Source organism: Erithacus rubecula (assembly GCF_903797595.1).
Source record: "Erithacus rubecula genome assembly, chromosome: 18".
In the NCBI taxonomy this organism is placed as follows: Eukaryota; Metazoa; Chordata; class Aves; order Passeriformes; family Muscicapidae; genus Erithacus; species Erithacus rubecula.
Window position 1 is genome coordinate 7,037,595 of NC_136670.1, and position 26,955 is coordinate 7,064,549.

The window sequence follows — 26,955 nt, forward strand, 5'->3', positions numbered from 1 at the left end:
CTTAATTTATTTCCTTGGGAGCTTTTTTAATCCTTAGATTTTGCTCCTGGTTTCGCTTTTTAATTCAATATTTTGTCCCTGTGCTCCAACTCACTTTATTGGATTAAAAATTCCGTTATTGAATCCTGCCCTGTAGGATTGGATGAGAATTGGGTTTCCCAGGCAGCAATGTGGTGCCTCGGTTCCTCAAATTCCTGCTTTTGTTTTATTTGAGTGTTCCCCCTGGCCTTTGAGTCCCATCAGGGTCCCTTTGTTTAACAAGAAGCTCGAGGTGAAGGTGTCAACCTCACTCCTGTGCTGAGGTTGGGGCTCTTCTTGCCATTGACCAGTTTTGCTTTCCCCCAGCTCCTCCCAGACTGTGGATGGTCAGTTCTTGTCCCCACTGCTCTCCATGTGTGTGCTACACCTGCTTGTGGTTATCTCTGGATGGGGGTCAAGCTTCCCAGTAGCTGAATCCTGTTCCCAGTATGTGCCTGTACCCCTCGAGGGTCTCCAAATGTGGTGGTTTCATAGCTGGGGAATTATCTGTACACTCAATATCCTAAAGCCAGATGAGCTAATAATTGTCTTCTATTTATCTCATCTTTAACATGCAGATTTGTTGAGTTAATTTTGCCGTGACCAATCTCCTATATTTTCTTGAAACAATGCAGGATGCGAGGGACTCCTTCAAAAACATTATATATATTTTTTAATTTTCTGAGATTTCTCAAACCAGACTCCTGCTGAGACAACTGCTAATAACCGCGATCATTATGAAAAATTCTTTTAGCTCAAAACTGTTTTTTAAAGCATAGTTGAAATAAATCCAGTACGATTTGGACCGAGTTGACTCTCTCCTAATTATTCTTATTTGTTAAATTGAGGGATGTCTCGGGTTCTGCATCTTGTGGAATTACAGAGCGATTTGTCACGACCTCGGCAAACAGAGGGGCCGTGGCGGCGCTCGGAGCCCAGTTCTTGGCCTGTTTTCAAGGTGACAGCGGTTAATGACGCCGGGTATAAATAGCAGCGTGTTGTCAATAAAGGCAGGCAGCAGCCGCCTGCATTCCCCAGCGCGTTTGTGGAAGGTTATGGAAATGTGTCAGGAGAAAATGCAGATTCCCGGGGGCATCGCTCTGCTGGGTGTGACAGCAGCGCCCGGGCACGGCGGGGACGGGACCCCCGACCGCAGCGCGCCCGGGGCAGGGACAGCCCTCCTGTCACCGCGGGTGGGTCAGAGTCGCCTCCTCTCCCTGCCCTGCACCACGCAGCACCGGGGGACAGGCGGGATGTCCCCGAGCCCTGCCCCGGTGGCCCCGGCGGGGCTCGCACCGTGGGGCGGTGGTTGCCCCCTTCGCTCACTCCCATTCACGACAGCCCGCGCTGCTTTACGGCAGTGTGGCACCTCCCGCCTCTCCCTTTGCGGCACGGCGCCCCTCGCCTCGCTTTCCGGCAGTGTGGCGCCCCGCCACCCGCCTGCCTTACGGCAAGTGTCGCGCGGCCCCGCTGGTTTGCGACAGGTTCCCGGTGGCGGGGCCCGGTGGGTGCGATGGACGTGGGGGAGCTGCTCAGCTACCAGGTGAGCTCGGGGGGTTGGGCCGTGCTGGGAGGGTCGCGGTGCCCTGTGCCCCAGCCCGTGGCCCCGCCGCGGCGGCAGCGATGCTGCTCCAGCTCCCGGGCGGCCGCCGTGCGGGGCCTGCCCGGCCGCACTCGCTGCGCTCGCACGGGGTCTGGTTAAAACGCCGCCAGGTTTTGCGGGTCTCTCTCCCTCTTCGGGCAACGGTGCCCGGTGGGGCCCGGTTACCGGGGGCTCCGTGGGAGCGCGGTTTTGCTGGTGGCGTTTCGATCGCAGAAGGGCAGATCGGTGCCTGTGCCCGGAGCGCAGCCTGAGCTCCTTACTTGGCTGTTCCAGCACGTCTTTATCTCTCTGTTTTATGACAAATCCCATTTAATTTTTATCAATTTTTATCAAAATAATTTTTGAAAAATTTTCCTTATAAAAGTTTTCCTTTACCCGGTGCGTTTCCTTGCCTTGCCCTGCGGTCCCTAGTTGTGTGCAGTTATCAGGTGTGTTGGTTTATTGTCCCAGCAGCAGATTTCAGGTGTTCCCAGTGGAACAGGGAATGAAGGTTTGAACTGCACCAACATTTGGATACCTTGGCTGGGGTAGTGTTGGGGCTTTGCTTCAGTTCTCAGCCTGGCTGCAGCAGTGGGGTTTCCCTGGGTGAGGAAAACACCCCGGGACATTATCAAATATTATGTAAGAGTGGCCAGGTCTGTTCCCGAGCTGAGCAGAGAATTCCTTGTGGAACTCGGTGCCATCCTGGAGAGCCTCATTCCGTGGGGCACAGAGGTGAAGGTGTCTTGCTGTTCACTCCATGTTTGTGCTTTGGGAATGTGTTGTTTGGAGATGCTCAGGGAGAAATGGAAAGTTGCTGTTGGGTTTGAGAAGTTTCTCAACAATTTTCCCAATATAATTGAGGTGTGTGGAGCATGGCTGTGGGAGGAGCCTGTCTTTGAGAGCTCAGCTGGATTCCTCCTTGATCATGTCCAGGATGTTTCCTTCTGTGGATTGATCTGTCTCAAACATCCTTTCCCATCCTGCTGCATCCAACAGCACAGCCCTGCTGATCTGAGATCTATTCCACTTCTGTATTTATCAATCTTTTTAAAATGTGATTTTTCAGCATCAAATTAGAATTTTCATTTCTTATGTTCCTTTGATTCTCTGGCCTTCTCCACCCCATCTGGGGCTTAGCAGTGTCATATTTTACATGTCTGGGATGCAGGTTAAGGCACACAGAGGTAAACCTGAATGAACTCTGTCATTTTTTAACCAAGTTCCAGTTTGAGGTTTGTTAGTTGGTTTTTCTCTTGCTTTCAGAATGTGAACTCCCCAGGATTCCCTCCATTCTGGAGGGCAGTGTCCATCCACTTTGCTTTTCTCACTTGGATTTTTTACAGCTTTCCTTTGGATGAGCTTTCAACACAGTGAGGGGGTGATTGCTTGTGACAGCAGGGGCTGAATTCTGTCAAGGTGAAGAAATGCTGCTTAGCTGCAGGGTATCTAAATTTTCATTTCATTTCTTGCTGCTGAAATTGTTCTTAGCTGTGGGGAAAAGCATTCTGCAGCTTTCAACCAACTGCTGAAATAGTTCCTGAAGGATTTGTCCTGGCTCTCCTGGGCTCTCACCTGAGTGCAGGTGGTTCTTGTGCAGCTGAGTGATGCTTTAGTGAGCACTGGAGCTGCTGTGTCAGTGGTGCTGAATTCTGACCTCCAGAACTGGTTACAGTGGTGAGTACAGGTGGAAGAACTGGAGAAACAGAAGGCAGGCAAATAGCTCTGGTTCTGAGAAAACAAGATTCCCTTCTGTGAGGGCATTCTGGCTGAGAGGTGGGGAAAAATAGCTGGAAACAGCAGATTTCACTGCCTCCCATCCTGTGGGTCAGGCTCTGCCTTTGGGGTGGGTGGCTTGAAGAAGATGGTCAGGGGAGGGTGGCTTGGCAGCTCACCCAGCAGCTCCTGGCCCACTCCAGCCCTGGATTTGGGAGCTTCCCTGCTCTGGGCTGAGCTGTGGGCTGGCTCAAGGTCTTCTTGGTTGTCCTCCTTGCAGGGATGGTACTGGCTGGCTGAGGGGTGGTGTGGTGCCTCAGCTTTCTGATTTTAATCTCTTGCTGCAAATGAGTTGGTCTTCTCAACCTCCCTCAGCACAACCCAAAATAATTGCTTTCCTTTTACACTGTTTTGAATTTTCTCCTCTAAATGTGTAATCTGTGCCCTTGCTTCAGCAAGATGATGTTTTCCCTCAGAGCCAAACTTGGCGTGCAGGACTGCAGGCACCGTGCCACCAGTTCAGCACCAAGTGTCTGCCAGAAGGGGAAAAGAAACCTCTTGCAACAAAAAAAATACAATTAAACAGCACCTGGCCGTTTATACAAAGCTCAGGAATCCATAAACTTTACGTGTTGCTGCAAAACAGTTGCAGATGGTCTAAAGTGATGATTAAATATTGGTGGTGTTTGCCCAGATCCTCCGTGTTTGGTCTCTGATTACAGAGGGTAATTAAAAGGACAAAGCCAACTCTGGGGCTGTTCAGAGTCTTCTTTCAGTTGTCTTGGAAGGGAATAAGGGAGATTATTTGAATTCTCATTAAAAGCAGATTTCATCACCGTGAGCAATCATTACAAACTGCTAATTTTTTGTGGAATGTCAGTGAAATCAAACAGCAGAAGAAGCAGTAACTGGTGGGGTGAGGACTGACTGCACAGGTGATCTCCTGTGTCAGGGTTGGGGGCAGTGCATACCAGGCTGGATCTCCGTGTATCCATGGGGGCACATCATCATTGCTGCTGCTGCTACAGATAATTTAGTATCAAATTGCAATGTAGTGGATGCATCTGATGGTAGGGGCAGCTCAGCAGAGCTGGTTGTTGACTACTTGCAGCATTATTACCCCCGTAGCTCCTCTCCTGGCAGCTACAGCAAGGGGCTGACATTGGCTCAGCTCTCTGCCTCATCCCTTGGCTCTGCTCCTGGGAGTGCAGCCCTGTGCTGCCAGAGCTGTCCTGGTGCTCTCACAGGGTGGCAAGTGAATCTCTAGTTTACTTCCCAATGTATTGTCTTTGACCACCAAACCTGAGGGTGTCAAGAAAGATCCCTGTCCTGCACCTCCCTGATGTGCTCTTTGGGTGGTTCAGAGCCTCACAAGAGAGGCTGGAGGGCACAGGGGATCTGAAATTAATAATCTGTATCCATGTGTGCACTTACCATTGCATTTGCCTCAGTTTGTGTGATTTTGGATCTCTTGGGTCTCTGAGATTTCTGATTTTCCTTGCTACCAGTTCTTTCAGTTTTTAGCACTCAGATCCTGCACCATTTAGAACTGCTGTGTGTCATGCCTCAGGAAGAAGAAGCATGGAAAAGTGAGATTGATAGTAGCTTGGTTTATCACAAACATTGGAAACAAAATTAGGAAGTCATTGAAGATTCCTCTGGAGATTAGGATCCCAAACTGACAGCTGCTGTGCTGCTTTCTGAGTGGCTCTTTGGAGCGGGCTGGGATGTGGGCACAGAAGAAACTGTATCATTTATGAAGATTTATTTCAGATCTCATTAACAAAAAATTTCTGAGCTTCACAGTAATGAGATTACTTACAAAACAGATACCTTAGTAATATGAAACTCCTGAGTATTTCCTGAGTAATATGAAACCACAGAGACGTCTCTAAACCTTCCTCATGTCTAACGAAGGCTGAAGCAATCAAGATTCTGAGAAATGAGTGCTCTGATTTTGTGGGGTACTTAAGCCTGATATTAATGTGCAATCACTGCTTGGAGGGAGCCCAGAGGCACTGGCAGATTATTGTGCTTTGATTTAGGATGTTGTTTCCCTGGCACATGTGGCAGGTGCTGCTCCTGCCACCCACGCCAAGGGCAGGCTGGGCTTTACCTGGCTGTGCATCACCAGGACCTGTGTCAGGTGTGTCTGGGGAAAGTGTCCCCAAAGGCATGGCCCCAGGGAGTGTCACCTCAGGGTATGTCAGCTGACAGACACAACCAGTACAGGAGGACTACAAGAGAAAGGCAGAGATAATTCTTCCCTTCCCAATTACCAGCTTCTGTTTACTTTATCATATTTTATAAACAGTAGCTTTTTAAAAACCCTTTTGTATTCATTGGTTTTTGTGTGATACTATCAGTGTTAGATTTAAATGAAAATGCCTACTGAATAAATTACTGTGAATGCCCTGCATTCAACAGGAACAGAATTAAGCTTAGCTAACGAAACAATTGAAAAATGCTTTTCTTGTGCATTTTCTAATGAATTCCAACTTCTTGCCAGATTCACCTTAGCACAACTAAGTAAAAAACCCCACATTTTGTTTATCAAATGATTAACTTTCTCTTCTCTGTCAGAAAGGCAGAACTTGTGCAGATATCTGTGAAGCTGTGGAATTGGTTAAATAAATGTGTTTGGACACAATCTGTGTGTTTGCTGAGAGAAATGTACCAGGCTTGGTACAGCAACCTATGGGCTTAATTCCTGCTAGTTGGTAACAGTCCTTTGCAAAACACAAATGCAAAGATGAAAATAAATGAACAGAAAGTAATGCCTGCCTTAAATCAGTTGTTCATGACTGTGCATCTCTTGTGGAATGAGCAGGACCCAGGTGTTCCACTCGGGCCTTGGTTTCTTGGCTTTAATAAGTGCTGGCTGGGAACAGCAATGTTCTTAGTGAGGTTTTGCATAACATCAATAAGGAGAGGCAAAGCCTTAATGGCTGCTTAATAGCGTTTGCCCAGAATTCAATTACTGCCTATTGCCAGGCTGCTGGCAGCGTTAATGATGGCACGTGGGGCACTTCATGATTTATCATAATGATTCTGGTGAGTGTTAGAGACGCCTCCCCCCGCAATGCATAAATACTGAAAAGGGAAAAATAATTGAGATGGAAGCCAGGGTGTAAATTCTGATCTTGAGGATTGTGTATTTGGAAGAAATGGGGAGGGTTTCATGGTGGAGTTTTAATTTGGGTTTTGTTCTGGGGTGCAGTCCCTTCCCATGGTACATTATTTTTTATCTGACAGACCCTTGGCTCCCTCAGCCTCTCCTTGCACCTCAGGCTTGCCCGGGGCTTTGGTCCTGTTTTGTGTTTAGAAATAAGAGCGAGGAATGAGATTCCAGTTCCAAATTAGGAACATCCATGGCATATCTTGTTGAGATTTAGATGTAAATTTTGGGATTTATGTCACTAATTGCTTTATTTGTGTTTGTGACATTAAGCTGTCAATGATGGTTTAGGATGAGTAGAGTATTACCAAGGAGCAAATGGAAGGGCATAGGAAGTGCAGGGCCCTTTGTGACATCAAGGACATTGAGTAAGGAGTATGGATTTACTGAAGTTTTTTCCTTGGATGATGTCATTTAGAAGAGCACCTTTTCCTTATTTTTTTATGGGGCTGCTGGTTGCTCAGGGTGTGCTTGAATTGTTAGTTGTTGTCAATGACACGTTTGTTTCCAAATGGATCTATGTGAAATTATATTTTAATGTACCTAGAAGATAAGTAATAGGAATCTGCTTTAAAAAAAAAAAAAGCCCAATCCACAAAACCCTCCAAGCGAATAAATTTTTCATTTCACAGAATCTCTGGGTATGTTACCATGTCATGGCTATTGAATTATGAGCTGAGTAACTGCTTTAAAAGTGCATGGAGGCACTTTAGAAGGGTTTTAAGTCAGGAATGTACCATCTGTAATGGAAATGGCAGAGAAGATATAGGGAGAAAGGAGACAGATAACAGAGCTTGAGCAGGTCTGCCTGGGAGCGAGCAGACCCAGCTCTGATTTGTGCTAATGTGTTGTCTGGGAAACTTGATTCTGCCTCTTGCCTAAAGTGGTGACAAGGTGATAACCCTGAAAACAAGGTGATTCTAACCAGACTGCTGTCTGGCCTGCTTCTTAACTATAATTAAGTCCTCATGTGCTTTTTGGGGCTGGCTTGGGGGGCTTTATATTTTTACATCTCCTGAAAGCAGTGTTTTCTCCAGAGCAGATTATTTATCTGCTTGTCATTGGTACTGGGCTGTGCTGCTGGTGCAGTGTGTGGCAGAACTGGAGCCACAGCTAGATTTCCTTATGAGCCTGGAAGGTTTATTACCCTCTGCAGCCCAAAAGTTCCTCACCTGCCAGGGAGCTGTAAATTCCTGTCTTGATTTTCACACTAGTGCCAGACCTGGCAGGAGAATGACACTCATTTGCTCTGCACCTTGCTTTGGATCAAACATGAGAAGGATCCCAGTGTCAGATGAAAGCATGGCCTGTGTTCATGGAAGCCTGGTGTGACTTTGGTCATTTTAGACAAAGGTCCCACAGAGCAGAAGAGCAGGGGCTGCCTGCCAGGTGGTGTTTTATAAATTAAGATGGACACGTTAGACCTAATGAGGTTACAAAATCACCTACCTGGTGACTTGAGCAGTGATGTAAAGTAAAACTATTTTTGTTATTATTTTATTATTCTTGATACATACACTCCTTTTAAATAGTAAAGAATTAAGCTTTGTTTTGCTGTTGTTACAGAGCATGGATTACTCCCATTTCAGCTTGGTTGTCCTTCAAAAATAAGAGAATAAATTTAATATCCTTGTAGTTTTTGAGGGGAAAGTTTTTGCTTCTATTTCCTTCTATTGTAAATGCTTTTATCCCTTTCTGCCTGAATGAAAACATGGGATTAGGATTAATGGACTTCTTGTCCTTGGCAAATTACCTTTAGTTTTGACAATCAACCAGAAATAGTGGAATAAAATAATAAGTTGTTCCAAGCACACCATGACGGTTTGGGCGCTGTTTAATCCAGTGCCAAGCCCCTGCAGAGCTGCAGCAAGCAGCAGTCCTTGTCCTGCCTACCCTGAGTTGCACTGATTCTGCTTTTACTAGTCAGCAACCTTCAGACAGAAGGATGGGGGTGAAATGGGATGTACACAGGAATTCAATATAATCTTGTATATGTTGTGGGTAAAAAATTATCTTTCCGTGCTGTCTGCTGAGCGTATCAGTCTGCTGGCTGTGAAATGTGGGGCTGTCCCAGCTGAGTCAGCAGATGGGGGTTCTTTGATGGGCAGCTGTGCCCCACTGAGCAGGACTGTTCGGCCACTCCTTGTCTGTGCACTCCTTGTCCTTGCTGTCTATGAAGATATTTTCCCATGAATTGTGTTCATAGATCAAAGGAGGTAGGATGTTGACACAGCTCTTGGCAGAGACATTCATCTACTCATGTGATGTTCCACTTCACTAAATTAATTTCCTTTCCAGTTTTCAGAGTTGTTAAGTGTCATGTAAGCAAATCTTTTAAACAACTAGTAAGAATTTCCTCAGTATGGCTTGTAATATTGGTATTCTGCTTTGCAAGGGTCACCAAACACTGTATTTATTCACTTTTTATTTCTCTGACTTCAGCCTAACAGAGGGACAAAAAGACCCCGTGATGAAGAGGAAGAGGAAATCAAAGCACGTCGGAAACAAGCCAGTGCCAGAGAGCATGGTCGTCACAGGGAAGAGGAGTCTGCTGCTCTGGAAGAAACTGATGATGAGAAGAAGAAACTCCTTCAGATAATTGAAAGGGATGGAGAAGAGGAAGATGAGGAAGTAAGTCCTCTGGGAAAGAAGAGGCAGTGGAAATAACCAAACACCAAACCCCTTCTCTGTAATTTCTGTTTCTTACCATGTAGGTGGTGAGGCTTAACATAATTTTCCTCTGCTCACTTCAGTTTGTGGGTTTGCTTTCCTGCCCTGTAGGGTGTTCATTAATTTCAAATTTCTCAAATATATCAGCTGAAGATTTAAAGCAGGGGCAAAAGGGATACACTTTCAAGTCAAATCTCTGATCTGAGAATACCCAAATCACCTTCTAAAGTATAATTTTAGGAAACAGTTTCTGTGTTCTAACCAATTTCCTGACTATTGTTCTCATCAGTACCCCCAACCATGCAGCTTCTCCCCCTCTTTGTAGCTGTGCAGCAGCAGCAGCAGCAAATAAACAAACATTCTTCTGTACAAGAAAGGTCTTGGGTCAGAGGAGGGGGGTGGCAGCTGTCAAGGGTAAATGATTTCAAGCCTTGGAGACAGAAATCCAATGCTGCATTGGCCTTTCTGCCAAGGGCCAGCAAAAAGATCACTTTATAAATGTGACACATGGATTGGTATAAATCTAGAAGATATTTGCTTCCTGCTGCCTGTGTCCTGTTTGATAAAAAAACAAGTGATATTCACCACTGCAGAATCATGTAGCTTTGTAAAATATCATTGTCCTTTGTATACAGCATTGCCAGCATCCGTCTTTGAGAATCTCTCTCGTTTTTCTGATGTTGAGCTATTGCCATGACAGTTGTTGCTGATAGCATAGAAAGATAATGCAGGATTTCTGTAGCATTTCAGCTCCAGGGAGGATGGATTGAGAGAGGAGTCCTCCTGACTGGCTAGTCTTGTGGATTCCTGCAGTGTGCAAGTCCCTCATCTTTGTCAAGTGGAGTCCTCCCAGCCAGACATTTTAAAGGCTGAAAGTCCAGTCTTTCTTTAGAACTCAAATCACTTGTTTATTACTTTGGACTGCAGTTAATATAAGTGCCATTAAAATGTGCTTTGCCCCAGTAAATTTGATGTGAAGAAGCTAATCTGTAGGACACTGCAATACTGAATGCAAATTCAATACAAGATATAAAGCAGATCCTAATGGAGATATCCTAGTGATATGTGTTAGAGGAAGCAAAGAATCAAAGGAAACAGAGGGAAGCAGTGTCAGCATGTGTGGGTTGAAATCCCACTGCAAGAAGAATGTGCTTTGGGCACTGTAGTATTGATTGGCTCACTGGTGTGGTGACATGAGTGGGATGGCAATGAGACAGGTTGGGCAAAGGAATGGAGGAAATCCAATAATAACTGAAGGCTGGGGCTGGTGTTGTTGTTGTAATGGAGTTTGCTGAAGAAATGGAGGTTTTTCTCTATCATACCAGATTGCTGCATAGAGTCATTGACCAAAGAATCTGCAGCCCCAGCAGCAACTCTTGATTAATCTGAGCAGGGGGGTAGGCACAAAACTTGGCTTAAGATGGGAGGGTGTCTGGTTTGGCTTTTGTTTAGAGAGCTTCTCTTAAATAGTGGTTGTAACACAAGCAGAGGAGAGGGAAGAGGTTACCCAGGGAAATCTATATCATCAATTTTTTAATAAAAGAAGTGCATTAAAATCATAAACTAAGGAAAATGTTTGTAGGTGTCACGGAGGCAGCTGAGGTTACATTGTTGCTGTACAGCAAATATACAACCCCAGCTGAGAAACACCTTGGAGCATTTACAAAATAAAGAGAAAATATAGAATAGAATATTGATTTATTTTTTTTTTCTTTAGGAAAAGGCTTTGAGATAGCAGTGAAAGCTTAGCCAAGTGAGGAAAATGCAGAAGAACATAAATTCAGGGCAGTTAAATGTAGACTTACAAAAAGCAATAGCACAAGGGACTTCTGCAGAGAAGCTCTCTGTGGGCACAGCCTATGAGTGCAGGTTTGCTCTATGTCAGAAGCCAAAAAGCCTGGATGTGTACTGGTGGTGCCAGGCTGTGCCAGGTGTGAAAGGACAGCTCGAGGTCCAAGCTGGAGTGGGCAGTGATGGTGTGTGAGGTGTCTGGCAGCTCCCTGCAGTGAAATTCCAGAGCTGGCTGGAATTCCAAGGGCTCTGGGCCTGGCTGCAGTCCCACCACAATGCTGATACTTCTCCAGCCAACTAAAGATCCCTTTCCTGCCTTTTCTGATTTGGTCAGGAGGAACCTTTGGATGAAAGTTCAGTGAAGAAGATGATTCTCACCTTTGAGAAGAGATCCTACAAAAACCAGGAGCTGCGGATCAAGTTTCCTGATAATCCAGAGAAGTAAGGCTGTGCTTAACTTTTTTTTCTTTGATTTCAGATGTAAGCCTAAATCAATTGCTGGAATATAGAGATGTTTTCAGTTATATAAGGCTTATGTAACAACAGTTATTACCTTGTAGTTCTTCTAAATATTATTTGAAACTGACTTAGTTAATTAAAAATGGCTTTGTTGAGACTCTGGTGGGGCCGATATATAGCTGGCAGCACAAAAACCATCATCAGCAATAATTGAAGGTTTCATCCCATCATTTGATGTGAAGGTGTGTGCTTGCATACCAGCCAGAGGTCTATGTGGGGAGGAAATAATTTTGTGTTAGCCAGTGCTGTGGTGAGCAGAATGGCTGGATGGGCCTGGAGAGCAGATGTGGTGTTTGTGTTCTAGAGGCCTCTTCCTCCCTTCAAGGTATTCTGTTATTCACATTAAATGGATTTCTTCCTACACTTTAATGCCATTATTTTTTTGTCCAGTTTGCTGTCCTTTCCCTTTCCCAGCTTATTTTTATGGGCTTCAGACTCATACAACCCACCTACTAATATGTGCTAGCTAGGGAAGGTGCAGTGCTCTGCAGAATTTATTTTAGAAGCAGTTTTTTCCCTGTGTGGCTGCAGCATCTTGATTTTAATTTTTTCTTGAAATTCTAGAACTGATATACAGAATTGGAACAACTCTGCTTATTTACTCTGTGTAAATTATACAGTAGAAATGTTTATGCTGCTGCAGGATTAAACCTCAAGGGGCAGGTATAGGACAGAGAGGATAGAAATGCTGGTGCCATGTGCACCTGGGGTGACAAGTCCTACCTGGTGTCTCCTGGAAGGCAGTGGTATCTTCTTGCCTTTTTATTACCCTTTTTTTGTCTTGCCTCAGGTTTATGGAGTCAGAGCTGGATTTAAATGACATCATTCAGGAAATGCACGTGATCGCCACCATGCCCGGCCTGTATCACCTGCTGGTGGAGCTGAACGCGGTGCAGTCTCTGCTCGGGCTGCTGGGACACGACAACACAGATATCCTTCACCTGCTCAAGCAGCTCTCATGGCAGAGGCTTTCTGCAGACTTTTCTCTAATCCCTCATATCCTCTTTCCCAGCCTCCTGTAGATGTTTTTCTCCTCTTCCCACTGAATTTATGACTTGGTATTTTGTTTTTTTTTTTCCCAGTGAAAGCTCTCTTTGTTCAAGTAATATTGATTCTGAAATTTTTTTCAGTGCTGTTATTCTTCTTTTTTGTTTTATGACCCTTTCATCTAGTTTTGAGTGGCAGTGTTAGAGTGTGAGCAGATGAGCAGCAGCAGAAAAGTGAAGGCCTGGGCTTAGCAGTGATAATCTCAGACTCTGCAAACTTTGTCTGGAATAGCCACAGTGAAAATGAAACTGTTTTACCCCTTCTTGCTGAGACCTGGGCTGTCAGCTATCAGCTGTTTGTCATGGATTAGCTGACCACAGGCTTCACTTTAGTTTGTAAATGTGCCCTCTTCACGTCCCCATACCTTTAATCTGGTGTGCACAGAGCCCAAGACTGCAGGTGGCCTCTCTGGTTGAGTACATATCCAAAGACAATTCCATTTTCATGCTCAGTGAGGTCCAGTGTCTCTGACCTTGATCCCTCTGTGCACTGGCTCTTGTACCTCTGAAGCTCTGAGGGCCTCTGAGAGTTTCCCCATTTTGGTAGTGTTGATCAAAAACATTGCCATTTTTTGAGACTCCTGGTGCCTTGATGCTTAGCTGTCATCTGGGAACTGGCACTATGCCCAGCTCCCCACTGTGCAGTCTGTAAAAGCAGATCTCAGCCTGCTTTGCATGTAAAATATTCTATAGCAGATTAAGCTGAAAAATTGTTACATGATTTGAGAGATTGCTTGTCTGTGTCCTGAAAATACCAGTGGGTGGAGGGAGCAGTGAGTCCCTATGGAAGGGGCACTGGTTGTTGACTTGGGACTCAGGCAGTACTTTTTCCATTTTTATTGATCCATGGCCTTAGGAAGGTAATTTATTCTTTGCTTCTTTATGTGTAAAGCAGGAGATAACACTTACCAGCTTTCCTGAGGTGTTTTGGAATATACAATGTGAAGAGACCTGTTAGTGCTGTGTGTTGTGGTCTGATGCACAGATCTTGGTTTTCTTTTTTAGCACTTTTCTTTATAGCACCATCTATTGAAAATTCATAATTCATTCTTTCTAAGTGGGTGCAGTGATCAGAAGCTAAAACCAAAACATAAATATTTTATTGCATGCCAGTTTATATTAGAGAGCACTTTGTTTGGGTGTTTTGACTTGCATCAGGTAGAACCTTGATGTGTTGAATGCTGGTCCCTGCAAAACAGTAAACCCCACAGCTTCCCTTATCCAGGATCTGCAAGGAAATGGCTCTCAAATAACTGTTAACAATTTATGTTGTACAGGGGGAAGCTCCTCCCATGCAAATCCAATTTCGTGGTTCCTGTAGTTTAATTATTTGTTTTATACCAGACACCACAGACTTATTTGTACTATACATTTTTATACTGAATTTCTCATTCATAGGGAGAAAAGGAACTGTGAGAATATTGACTGGGATAGCAGAGCTGTTTTCTAGATGAAGTGTGCTGGAGCTTGCTTTGTCCTGTCAGCCATGGAAAGCTTTGTGCTGGGATCACTGCTGCTGTCAAATACTTGTCAGGGTTTCCACTGTGAACTCTTTTTATTTGGTTTGCAGCTTGCCTGCCAGTGAGTTTATGGGTAGGAATTTGGCTTGAGAACTGCAATTTTGGGAAAAGTATATTTCTTGTTATAAAACTGCTGAAGTGTTTTTGAGCTCCATTGGAAGCAGTGACTGCTGCTGCTCATGTACAGGGTAGAAGTACTATTAAAGTGAAGCATCTAGACATAAAACTGAATTGAAACAGCTCAGGTTTTCTAATGATATTTTGTTAAAACAAATGGAAAAATATTTTTTAAAATGAATTCTTCAAGGAGAGAGCTAAACAAGTGGCTCTTCAAATGTAATTTAAATATGGTGTCTTAAGGAACTAATGCAAGGAGACAAAAGCAATGTCCAGGGGGAGCAAATAATCTGCTGAATGATTCATGCAGTTTTATACAAAACATGTGAATGAAAGATGATCACCAACAAGATTTTATTAATTAAAGACATGAAAGCTTCAAGCAAGGCTTTGCTTTACTATCTCCTAAATTTTATAGGGCAGCTGATACTCTCACTGCAAGCCTCAGCAGAAGTTTCCCAGACAGGAATGCCCTGCATGATGAGCTCCTCTGAGTTCTTTGCTGTACACTCTCAAAAGAACCTGGTTCAGTTATCTTTGTAGCACCCAGGGGACAGCAGAAATCATCAACTGATTCCTCCCTGAGCTTTCTGTCCCACAACTTGACAAAACTCCATTCCTTCAATTTGTCCTCATCCATCATTCACTAACCCCCAGACCACCTCAGTAGTCCTCTGCTCTCCCAAGCCCAGTATGTCATGGTCTCCCTTTTATTGGCAGAGCCCACAACTGAACAAAATATTCTGCAAATTGCCCCGTGAGTGCCAAGGAGAAGATAAGAATTCCTTCTGTTGGCTTGCTGGTTTTGCTCTTCCTGGTGGAGTGCAGTGTGTGATTAGCCTTTGTCACTGCAGTGACACTGCTGAGGTGACACTTGGCTGAAGTGACATGCATGTCCTCTTGCATAGCTCACCTCTCCAGCTAGCCCCAGCACACTGCTGAACCTGCTGAAAAAAGACAGATGAAAATACTTTTCCTGTTGCTGCTTGTATGTCTGAGCAAATGCACAAATAGGAGACCTGGGAGCTGGTTTGTCAGCCTGGGCACTTGAGAGAGATCCATCACAGAGTGGTTATTTAGGACATGCAGAAAACCACGTCTCCTGCTCTGCCCCTGGGACGCAGGCAGGATTGATCAGTGTGTCTGAGAGAATAGGGAAGTGGGTCTAATGAGCTGGAATACGTCTTGTCGTACAAGGGAGCTGTGCAGCAGGCAGGGGAGCTGTGTGTTATGCAGCCCAGAGTTAATGAGTGAAAATTGGGCTGGCAGAAGCTCTGCTGTTCCTGTGAGGGCTGTGGTTTGAGGAGCGTGCTGCCCTAATTGGGCTGGGCAGAGGGGGGTGATGCTCCTGCTGCTGGTGGTGCCCTCGTTAGGGGTGTGTGTGTATCAGGTTAGCAGGGCTATCACTGACAGCAGAATACCCAAATCACATTATTATAACTCACTTCTCTTTGCTTGTGTTCAGTCTTGACAATGCAAAACAGTGCCTCGTTAGATGCTCCAGCATGTTTGATTTGAAAAAAATAAGTTACTACCATGAAGAAACACATACAGTAAGCACAGAATCACATTTGTTTTTATCATTCCTAATTGTTCAGATTCCATAATTTTAGTGCTTGTGGGGAAGGTCTGCTGCAGTAGTCTGGGTGTTCTTGTGTCTGGTATCCTGTGCCCTGCTGCTGTGATTGTGATGCATTGTATCACCTCACTGGTAATGTATTGCCAGTTGCTTTGGGGTGGTGTCATGAACACACTGGCCTAAGAGCCATCTGCTATTGATACTAAATGTGTTTGCCTCCCTGTTGGTTGTCCTTAACACCCAGCACATGTTTCCATTGCTGTGGTTGACTTGCTGCAAGAGCTGACTGATATTGATACTCTCCATGAGAGTGAAGAAGGAGCTGAAGTCCTCATAGACGCTCTTGTAAGTAGGAAACCCCAGATTATTTCAGTGCCTCAACATCTGCTGCTGCCAGCAATGAACACTGACCCACCCTGCTTTCTGCAGCTCTGAGTGTCTTTGCTGCCAACATCATGATGGAGATAGCCAGAAGAAGCCTGTTCTGAACCTGGCTGGTTTTGATGAAATGCTAGAATTTGGGGAGTGGGTGGTTGCACCATTTTCAGATTGTTGCACCACTTCTTTTTTGGAAGGAATACTGTCATATTGCAAAATTTGTGTGAGCTGGGAGATTTTTGGTGCAAGGAGGGAGAATGAAGTAATAATATTTGTGACTTGGACAGTGTCCCATTGAAAACAGGAGCTTTGTTTGCATTTCCATTCTCTCCTGTGGAAAAGGGGTGACCAGGGTTCACTCATGGAGAGCTGAAGTTTGTAGCAGGGACTGCTACCCGAAGGACAGTGATGCTGCTGTGATCTGTCAGTCTCACCTCTTGCACAGGAGACTGGTTGTCTTCTACCCAGAAACTCTTGTTTTAAGCCCAAAAATCTGGGCTTGAACTGGGGCATCTACCAGTGACGGTGGGTTTTTTTCTGAACAAGAAGTAAAAACTTGAAAGTTTCCATGTAGCAGAGCAAATGAACTTTTAAGGGTAGAGGAGGGTCCAGAGTAAGGATCCCTTTTGCATAGAGAGCAAACCAAGCCAGAAAATTACCTAGGTGGGTAGGAGATACATTGATTGGTACTAAGTGTTCCCTGCACAATTAACTCTCTGAATACTTTTTGGTCTCTGTGGGGGTGGGTTTCCCCTATTCCTGGTGTTTTTGCTGGATGCATCCTGCTCCCCAGCTGCAGAAGGGGGATACCAAACCCTCCACAGAGGTGATGCCCAGCCAAACAGGAGTTTTACTCATCTGTCCTGCCTTGGAGCTGGTGAATTGGCTGCCTTTGAGAGTCGCTATGGCTGTGTCTGTTTGGTTCTGCAACTATTGTGTTGAATTTGGAAGACAGGGAATTACAGGTTTTCTTTTGTTTGCTTTGTTTGGCTGCTCTGTTTTCTCCTCCAATCCTTCTTGTCCAGTCACTATAATGTTACTTTCCAAAGGTTAATGACAGTGCCCAGAGCCCAGTTCTTCCAGCTGGCCTCTGGGCTGTTGTTAATTACTCTGCCTTGGTGGGGAGATTGCTGGGTGAATGAAATGGGAGAGAGGAGCTGCTAGAGAAGATGTTTTCTATAAAATATGTGGAGAGGTAGTAAATCAAGTGAAGTTCTTTCTCTGTTTTCCTTGTCACCAGCCCACTGATAATAGCCATGTTTAGAGGTTTCATTGTCCTGCTTGAAAGAAACAGGTCAGGCCTATCTTGGGAGAAATGTTCAGATATCTGCTTTCTAGATTACTTTTTTTTTTTAAGAAAGTAAGTAAAAGGTTGTAAGGTATCTGAAGATTGGTGCATTGTTTTCTGCAGCAGCCCATATATGTGGTTTTTCCACATTTTTACTGGGCCCAAAGCTGCATAAGAGTGTTTGAAATGGTAATGTTATTTTGTTTAACTATTCCAAAATCATGTCCTCAATGAAAAGTTTGCCAGGCTCAAGCTGGACTCTTTCCAATTCCAGTTTTAAAGGTGCATTTTGGGTGTAAGCTCTGTGATTCAGGGACTCCCCCCTGCCTCTCTGGTTTTCCTTAACTGACTGAAGTCAATTTAGTGCGTTCATCTTGAGAGGATTTAACTGCAGGACTTCAGCTGGTGATGGTTCAACTCTTGGGTTTGGATCTGTGGGTGTGAGCATTGTTCTGTCAGCTTTTGGTACCTGTTGGAAGGTCCAGCAGCAATGTAGGCAGGCAACAGTGACCAGCTGGGAGTGCAGCTGCTCACTGAGCTCACAGTTATGTCTGCAGTGGTTTGTGAACCTCGTGCTTCAGAATTCTGAGGGATTTTTAATCAGGCTGGTTCAGGAAATAAGACAAGGTGCATGTTTGCCTCTTGATGCTTTTCTATTTAATCTGAAACAGAAAAGTTGTTTCATTGATTAGTAAAAACATAGTGACAGATTTTCAGTCTTGTTTCTTACCTCTTTATCTTCTCCATGACCCCGGGGATGTAGGTGGAGGGCCAGGTCGTGGCCTTGTTGGTCCAGAATTTAGAGCGCCTGGATGAGAGTGTGAAAGAAGAAGCTGATGGTGTCCACAACACCCTGGGTAAGTGATGCTGCACAGCCCCTTGCTTCTTTCTGTGGTTTGTACCAAGGGCTGTGAGTTATCTCTTCCTTCCCCCCTTCTTCTTTTTCCCTTGGACTGCCAGCATTGCAGTACAGGATTTGGTGCAGCTTTTATTCAAGCACAGCTTGGAATCACTTGTCCCTGGAGCCAGAGTTTGTCCTTTGTCCCATGGCTGCATGAAAGGTGCCTCTTCCCAAACCACTTGTGTTGGGAGGTGCAGATACATGGACCACTGCTCTGCACTAGAGGCACTCACAGAACTGTTTAGGTTGGTAAAGCTGTCTAAGATCACTGAGTCCAGCTATTAATCCAGCAGTGCCAAGGCCACCACTAAACCATGTCCCGAAGTGCCACATCTACACAGCTTTTAAAAACCTCCAGGAAAGTGCTCTACTGTCCATGTATTTACTGTAAACATATCTGTGAGCTATACTTTGTTTCTGTCTTAACACTATATCATGGAAGGACATAATTGCATCTCTGCTCCCTGGTCCCTGCTGGCAGTCAGACCATCACCCATTCCTTGCAGTCCTTCAGGATTATAATCTCCCAGGACTGTAAGAATGAGAGACACTGGAAACATGAGGTTTGTAGTTTTTGGTGGGGAAAATAATCATTTTTCTGTGACTTTGTTCCCAGGAATCGTGGAGAACATGGCAGAGTTCCGGCCAGAGATGTGCACGGAGGCTGCACAGCAGGGCCTCATGCAGTGGCTGCTCAAGAGGCTGAAGGTGAGCTGGTTTCTCACTTTCCTTCTGCAGAGCAGTGAGCACAAAAACTAGCTAAGAAAAGCCAGTTGTGCTTGTGTGTGTTGTAAAAGCACAGTTAAGGACAAAAAGTTATAGTTCAAGGTCTGTGTCCTCAGCAGTTTTAGTTTAGAGACATGCTTTAGTCTTACCTTTATAAATGTCTTGCAGTAGAAATTGTGTCTTTTATCTTTTAATATAATTCATATATGTTGTGTTTCCATGTGTGAGATCTAATGAAAGCTGACCAATGAGAGGGGACACTAATATTAACCATTTAATGGCCTTTGCTTCCCACGTTTCTAACACTTCTTTGAGTTTTAAGTGATGTCTGTGTTTAAATGCTGCTGAGGACAGCTTTTGCCTTGAACTCAGCTAATTCTCATTTAAATTAAAAGCTGCTTTTCATACACTGTGTCCTGTGATAGTGAGTTACACACTTGAACTCTGTCTTGTGTGAAAAGATGCCTAAACATTCACTGGGAAATGCTGAACAAAAAAAAATGGATGGTTCAGCCCTCTCACAGAAATAGTAAAGGAAATATAGCAAAGAAATTCTGGCTGTTCTCTAACCTGGCAGTAACACATTAGCACTTTCATGCTTAGAAGTGATTAAAAAGCCTCTGAATTCCAGAAATTCTCCATCAGCTGTGTAAGTGCAGGTACCCCTCTGTGCACTTCACATCCTTGTTAGCAGAAGTAATCTGTAATTTCTCACTACAGGTAGTAACATAATTATGTCCTTTGCTTAAAAAGAAAAAGTAAAGTTAATTTTAATCTTGGCAGGTAGGTACTGCTGCCTGCTTTGGAATGCTGTGGCAGCTGAGAGACTGAGAAAGTTGGGAAAGCAAAATAATCCCAACTAGGATTTCCCTGCTTGCTGCTACAGATCATGAATGCTCAAAAGCACTCCAAGTTTGTGCAGGGGGTGTCTGTTGTGTTCCCTGGCTGTGTTATCCCTGGATTTGGGATGTGGGATCAGGCAGGGCTTTTTTCTTGCCTGTACAGGGTTGTGGGGAGCTAATGAACCCCTCTCCAGGTGCTTTGGTTCCTGGCAGTGCTTGGTCTTGAATCTCTCACTCTGATCTGTTTGGGATTAACCTAGAATCTTGGCAGCTGGGTAGAGGTGCTGTGAAATGTCTGTGGGATAAGTTTTAAGATCAGGGTTCTGTCTGGGTAGTGATGAGGACATCTGGCACACAGCACAGAGCATGACTTTCTGTTTCCTGACAACATTTCAGGTCTTATAATTGTATTGTGACTGTCAGAGCTGCCTCAGAAAGCTCAGGTGGAGAGCTCATAACTCACTTCTGCAAACACAGGCAGGGTTTGATGATGTGTTTTGTCTTGGGAGATGAGAATGTTGTTTCCCAGGATTTGCAGGGCAGCAGTTGGCACCCCATGGCAGAAGCTGGCAGGGCTGTACAGCACCAAGCACCTTCTCCTTTATTCCATGGTCTGTCTGGAGGTGTCACCTGTAAATACCATCCTCTGCAGAGTGGTTGGGGGTAATTTGGAATAAAAAGCTTTATTTAAAGTCAATACTTGGTAGCATTTGGGGGTCTTCCTGCTTTCCATATTTCTGTGTGTTGCATGGTGCTTGCACACCATGCTCTGTTCCATGGCAGCAGGGTGGGATGATTGGCCCTGTCCATTGTGCTGCAGGGAGTTGTGTATTTGGGGAAAAAATGGGTGACAAATGCTGTGTTTTAAGCCTAGAACTTCTTCTTTTTCCCTTCTTGAACAGTGGAGTATAAATAGCTGATAACTGATGATTTTAAAATTTGTTTTATTTTATGAGTCCCTCAATAAAGTAGGTAGTGTTATTATCTGATTGGTTAATGTTCAATCTCTTTCTGTAGATGAGCCAGCTTTGGCAGCATGCAAAAACATTGGATCCAGTTCAGAATCCACTCTAGGGATTTTTTTTTTAGTTCAAATTCAGTATTTTCGTTTCATTGTGACTTCTTTAGCATATGTGAGGATGGAGGGAATATCTGAAATGGAAGTTTTGTGATTGTGCAGGCAAAACCCATCTCATGTTCTTCTGACTGTGACACTTTGATCTTCACAGGAAACTCTGGCAGTTATTATATAATGTTATTGTGATGTATGTTCTGAAATTCTGGTTTTGCTGACAGGCACAGACTTCCAGAGCAGAGATAAGTGCTGTGCACCCACGTAACATTGTAGGAAATATATAACAGGAGAGAGATTCTGTGTGGCAAACAACTGGAGACTGTTCTTAGGGGTTTTGATCCACCTTGGCCAAACCTACTGCTGTAGGGCCATGTGAAGAATCACAGTGAACTTCTGCATGTGTGCATGAGTCCACACACACCTGCCATCACCCCTATCAGAATTGTTACTGTTCTGTCACTGAGAAAGACTGCAGAATTACTGCAGTTGTGTTTTATTTTAAGTGCTGCTCATACATTTGGTGATTTGATTAATGTGTTCTTCAAATCAGTGAGGTGCTGAGGGCCATGCCCTGATGGGTCTCTTATTCCTTCCCCCACAGGCTAAGATGCCTTTTGATGCCAACAAGCTGTACTGCAGTGAGGTGCTGGCAATTCTGCTCCAGAATAATGATGGTGAGCCATGCCTGCCGTATCTCTATCAGCAAGGGCAAAATCCAGGCTTCTCTCAGATCACAGCAGCCCTTTTCTGCCTCCAGCTCCCCTTTGTTGGCTTAACTCTCCCCCATGTGCTCCCTCGCCTCCACTCTCTCTTTCTCAGCAGCTTTTGTGCTCTGTCAAGCTGTATTGATTTTGTTTGCTGATGTATCAGTGTTAGATGGCTGTAAAATCTGACAGTTAGCTTCATTTTTCTCTCTCTTTTCCCCCTTCCCCCCACCTCCGTCTAGACAACAGAGAATTGCTTGGGGAGCTGGATGGGATCGATGTGCTGCTTCAGCAGTTATCTGTGAGTAATTCCCACATGCCTTCTCTTCCTTTGGGAGGCTGCTGGGCTGGGTGGGGGGAGTGGAAAATATCCAGGGTGCAGGTGCTGTCCTAGCAGTGCTTCATATTTGGTGGGGCATAGTCCCCAAATACCTTCCATGTGGAGTGTCATCCATGGTCAGTGAGATGAATCCCTTTTGTAAAGATGTTAATGCTGAGGTACGTGGAAATTAAATTATTACATTATAATTTCATGGCAGGTTGGAGGTGGGAAGGGTTGAAATTGGTCCTTATTCAGCACACTCCAAGCACAGGGCTGCCCATGTTTGAGCTGGCTGAAGGTAGTGTGTTCATAGCTCACCTGTATTTCTTCAGGCAGTGCTGCACCCTCAGGTATGAATTGTGTAGGAACTTGGTCAATCAGCTTATCCACATACTTGAGTGTGAATTTGCCCTTCCCCTTGCAGGCCCTGTGTATTGTCCTTTAAATCCTGCACCAGGCTGCTGCACATTTGTGGATGCACAGTCAGGGCAGCAAAGGGCAGCAGCTACAGAGGATGCAGCAGTGACCTGTGTGATCACTGGCTGACACCTGTCAGCTGCTGGAGCTTTTTGTTTGCTTTTTTTTTTTTACAACGTTAGGGGATAATTTTGCTTTCTTTGCCATTCAGGTGTTTAAACGGCACAATCCAAGTACAGCAGAGGAGCAGGAAATGATGGAGAACCTGTTTGACTCCCTTTGCTCCTGCCTGATGCTCAGCTCCAACCGTGATCGCTTCCTGAAGGGTGAGGGTCTGCAGCTGATGAACCTGATGCTCAGGTATTTCATTAGCATTGTGATTTCCTTCCTGCATTTGATGTGCCAATGCATGTTCTGGCTAGATATTTGTGGCTTTATTTTAAAACTTCTATGTTAGGATCTTTGTCTGTCTTCTCTTTTTTTCCAACAGGTAGGTAAGTTGGACTTTCTCAGACATGGGGTCTCCATTCTTTATTTCCTAAAAACTGAAATTACCACAGTGGCTGCTGGATAATGGCAGATCTTTTGTCTGGGTGACTGCCACAGAGAATGTTGTAGGTCAGGTAAACCCTCTAAGGCATTTGTATGACCTCTGTGAGGGCAGGAGAGGACCTTTGGATATCTCTAGGAAAAACATTTTTCCTTTCATTACCCAGTTCAGACTCCACTGTCTTGTAGCCTCTGAGCTGCTGAATTTTTGTGGATGCTGATACAAAAATTACTTTAGTGAATGGGACATAAGTTTGCATATCTTGTGCTTTGTCACACCCTGAACCTCTGGGGTTTCTCTGCTCTCTCTTCTCTTTTCCTTGCTGGGCTGGCACTAAGTTGTGTCAGCTGGGCTGTCTGGCTCCCCAGAGCTGCAGGAGGGCACAGCAGGCTCTGTCTGGCTGTCCCCAGAGTGCCAGGCTGTGTGCTGGAGGGTTAGCAAACACCAGCCAGGAATGCTGAGCTCCTGCAGCTCAGGGCCGGGGAATGTGCTGCAGCAGGGAGCTGAATAAATAACCCAACTTGGATTATTCAAATAGGAACACTTGGTTTTCTTGAGGCTAATTAAGGAAAATCTCCAAAACTAAGAACGGGAGGGAGGCCTCCCTCTGCCTGGAGTCCTAAGCTGCTGAACCAGCCTTGCAGAACTAATTAGTTGGAGTTCTTGTGCCATGTGGGTAGGATTCAGTGTTTGGCTTTTTAAGAGCTTTTTACCCATTTTTTGACTCTACTGTTTACCACTCTCTGCACCAGGATCCCAGCTGGAAAATTATGACAAGAGGAAAATTTCTCCTTGGCTGCATTTTGCCCCCTACTGTAGTTGCAAAAGGGTTGGGAGGGACAGAGTGTGATGGATCTGTCAGCAGCAACTCTGTCTCATGGACAGAGTTTCCAAGGCCTCAATCTGTGGATTCTCTAGTTTGAGTGGCATTGGTAAAGTGACAGTGGAAAAAAATAGCAATTCACAGAATTTATTCTAGAAGCTTCTGTCACTGCTGTTCACAGACACGTACTATACGGACAGGTGATTATTTTATACTTTTTAAAACTCTTCTAATCTAGTTTTAGTGCTTAGAAGCTCTCACAGGTGCTCAGTTTTTCTTGGACAGAGCAACTTTGGTGGCTGCAATCTGTTGTTGTAAATAGGGAGTGCATGTGGATAGCTGTGATCTGGAGCTTCTTGATACCTTCATGATAAATAGCAGAGAGCATACATGCCATTCAGTTGTGATTGACCACCTTGCCCACAAACAAGGCAGAGTATTTTTCTCTCCTGTTGGTGTCCTCTGAAGGCTGGGGGCAGAGATCTGTTATTTTTTGGTTTTACTTTGAGGTGGTTAATCACTGTACCACAGCCTGTGCGGATGAAAGGACAAATAGGCAAAGTTGAAAGTGTATTGACATGATGTGAGATAGATAAGCTGTGTGAGAATAAAGATATCAGGCTTGAATCTCCATTACTGTCTTAGGGAACACAACATTCTGTGTCTGGTGCTGCCCAATCCATCCAGTCAAGTTGTTCCATTATTGATGGTTGTGCACACAGACCTGCAGAGAGCTGCAGCAGCTTTCAATGAGTATTTAATGGGCTCATGATATTCCTGCAGATAGTCCTGAGAACAGGATGGTTTCTGTTGTGCTGAGCCTTAAAATGTGTGGCCAACAGCAAAAGGTGATGTTGTATCAAGTTCGGAAGTAGAATCAGAGCAGGGTTCTACATAATTATTTAATTTACATCTCTGCACCAAGAGATGCACTCTGTTTATTTTATGTCACATCTTTATCAAAAACAAGATAGTTTATCAAGGTAGTAGCCACCAGCAGAAAGTTTAGAAATGTCCCTTAGAATTAACTAAGATTTAGGTCAGGAAGTATTTCTTAGTGCTCAGTCTCTCAGTCTTGCCTTTGTAACCTAAGTGCAGTTGAGCCAAAAGAGAGGAAAACAGGCTTGTCCTGCCAGCTCCCTGGTGCACTGACAGGCAGCTTATTGCTTTGGCTCTAGAGCTGTGTGGGGTTGGAGGAGATGCAACTGTGCTGCTCCCAGGGGATGTGTTGGGGAGATTCTCTGTTGCTCAGGAAAATGATGTGTTGCTTTCCCAGCTATGGACTGAGGAGCATGTGTATGCACAGACACAAATAGAGCCCAGGGAGCTCACGGGCACCTGCATCACTTGAGCCACAAAATGTTCTGTCCTGCAGCTATTCTGGGACTTTTCTTGACCCTCAATAAAAGCTCTTGTCTCCTGTGCAGCCAAAAAGGGTGAACAACTCCTCATGGCTCCCTGAAGCTTTTCTGTAGCTATTTCAGGGTATATATTTTTTTATGATTATTAAAATATTTCTATGTTTTCTTGTCCTGCTGTTCCTAATGACCCCTGGAAACATAAGCTGTCTCTTTACTAAATCTTCTGGTTAATTAAATGGAACCATTTTATGCACACTTTCCCAGGAAATCTAGTGTTCTGCTTTTACTAGTATTTTGGAAAGTTAAAGGCTATGTTCTGCTTATGTGGAAAGTACAAACAATGTCAACACCTCTATTTTTTTAAATAATAGATGTATCAAATGAGTTGTTTCAGATGTAAACGTGTTAAAAGGAGGAAAACAGTGGCCAGTGAGTAAAATTCAGAGTTTCAGTGAAACAGAGGCCCCTCCACATTTGGTGATTCTCATGTTTGCTTGTCTGTGAATTAGTGTTGAGCTAAAAGTTCCCTCAATGAGCACAGATGAGACTAAGATAAACTACTTGCCCTCCAGCAGAATAAATATTTCAAATAAAATCAACTCCAGACAGTCCAGGCAAGCAGCTATTGATCTCTAAAAGCCTGAACTTAAACCCAATGAATATTCCAGAGCTCAGCCCTGCACAGCCTTCCTAAATGCTGATCAATATGCAATTACTTCCCCTGAAAACATTTCTGGTGTCATCTGGCCTAAGGAGTACTTTATTTTTAGCTCTAGGCAGTGGGGATGTGGGGGTGCCAAATCACCCTCCTGCATAGCCCTTGGCTGGTGGGGGGAACTCAGAGTCCAGCTCCCCTGCTGCCCTCCCACCACTGGGTCAGAAGTGCCTGTGCCTGCATTGGGCAGGGTCACTTTCTTTCAGGCTGGGGTGTTCATATATGGGTATTTTAGTTTGCCTACAACAGGCCAGGGTCTGTCTGCCTCTTTCCATTGTGTGCTTCCTGGTGATGGGGTTTCATTATATGCTCACCAAACCTACTACTTTATTAAATTAATTAGGTCAAAATCCTGATCTTTTTGACGTGATAGTATTTGTCTTTTGTATCCAACACAGCCTCCCCTTCTGTTTTGTGCAAGTGTTTGCAAAGGAATGAAAAAATATCTTCTTCAGTAGCCAAGAAATAAGGAAAAAACCCCATGACAATAAAATACATAAAAGGAAATAAAAATAGAAAATAAAAAGAAATAAAAGACATTAAAAAAAGAAATAACCAAGACAATATTCTCAGCCACAGTTTTGAAAAGAGTTACTGTTGGTGCAATGTTTTGGCTTCTAGAAGAGAAATCTAGCTTAGAGCTTGTGCTCAGACTCTTCATCTTGTACTTGTCATGTTCCTTTCCCTTGTCTCTTTAAAGCAGAATGCTCCAAAGCTCCTCATGTCCCTGTACAATTTAATTTACCTCTTTTCACAGGGAGAAGAAGATTTCCCGCAGCAGTGCCCTGAAGGTGCTGGACCATGCCATGATTGGACCAGAGGGCACAGACAACTGTCACAAGTTTGTGGACATCCTTGGGCTCAGAACCATCTTCCCTCTCTTCATGAAATCACCCAAAAAGATCAAGAAAGTTGGAACAACTGAAAAAGAACATGAAGGTAGGTGTGCTTCCAAATCCTTCTTATTGCCGTGGAGGAGGTGAATGGACAGCCAATGTCTGAAAAGTACCTGCAGGGAGGAGGGAAGGGCACAGCACCCATCTTTGCAGCTTTCAGGGCTAGATGTCCAGCTGCTGCTCCCTGACACAGCTGGCTGTTGAGGGCACACTTGTCCTGC

At 44.6% G+C, this 26,955-nt stretch overlaps 1 protein-coding gene across 1 annotated transcript in view; it reads left to right on the top strand.

Moving 5' to 3' along the window:
* The first annotated feature begins 1,516 nt into the window (after positions 1-1,516).
* The window catches only part of CTNNBL1 (catenin beta like 1), a 46,081-nt gene continuing 20,642 nt past the window's right edge, over positions 1,517-26,955 (top strand). Inside the window, exons 1-11 of the mRNA XM_079321602.1 lie at positions 1,517-1,561; positions 8,937-9,125; positions 11,290-11,396; positions 12,265-12,404; positions 15,981-16,081; positions 18,166-18,259; positions 18,920-19,011; positions 21,548-21,620; positions 21,893-21,951; positions 22,601-22,749; positions 26,596-26,777. Of these exons, the coding sequence (XP_079177728.1) occupies positions 1,532-1,561; positions 8,937-9,125; positions 11,290-11,396; positions 12,265-12,404; positions 15,981-16,081; positions 18,166-18,259; positions 18,920-19,011; positions 21,548-21,620; positions 21,893-21,951; positions 22,601-22,749; positions 26,596-26,777 (1,216 nt within the window). The 5' untranslated portion in view covers positions 1,517-1,531. The remainder of the gene's footprint in view (positions 1,562-8,936; positions 9,126-11,289; positions 11,397-12,264; positions 12,405-15,980; positions 16,082-18,165; positions 18,260-18,919; positions 19,012-21,547; positions 21,621-21,892; positions 21,952-22,600; positions 22,750-26,595; positions 26,778-26,955) is intronic.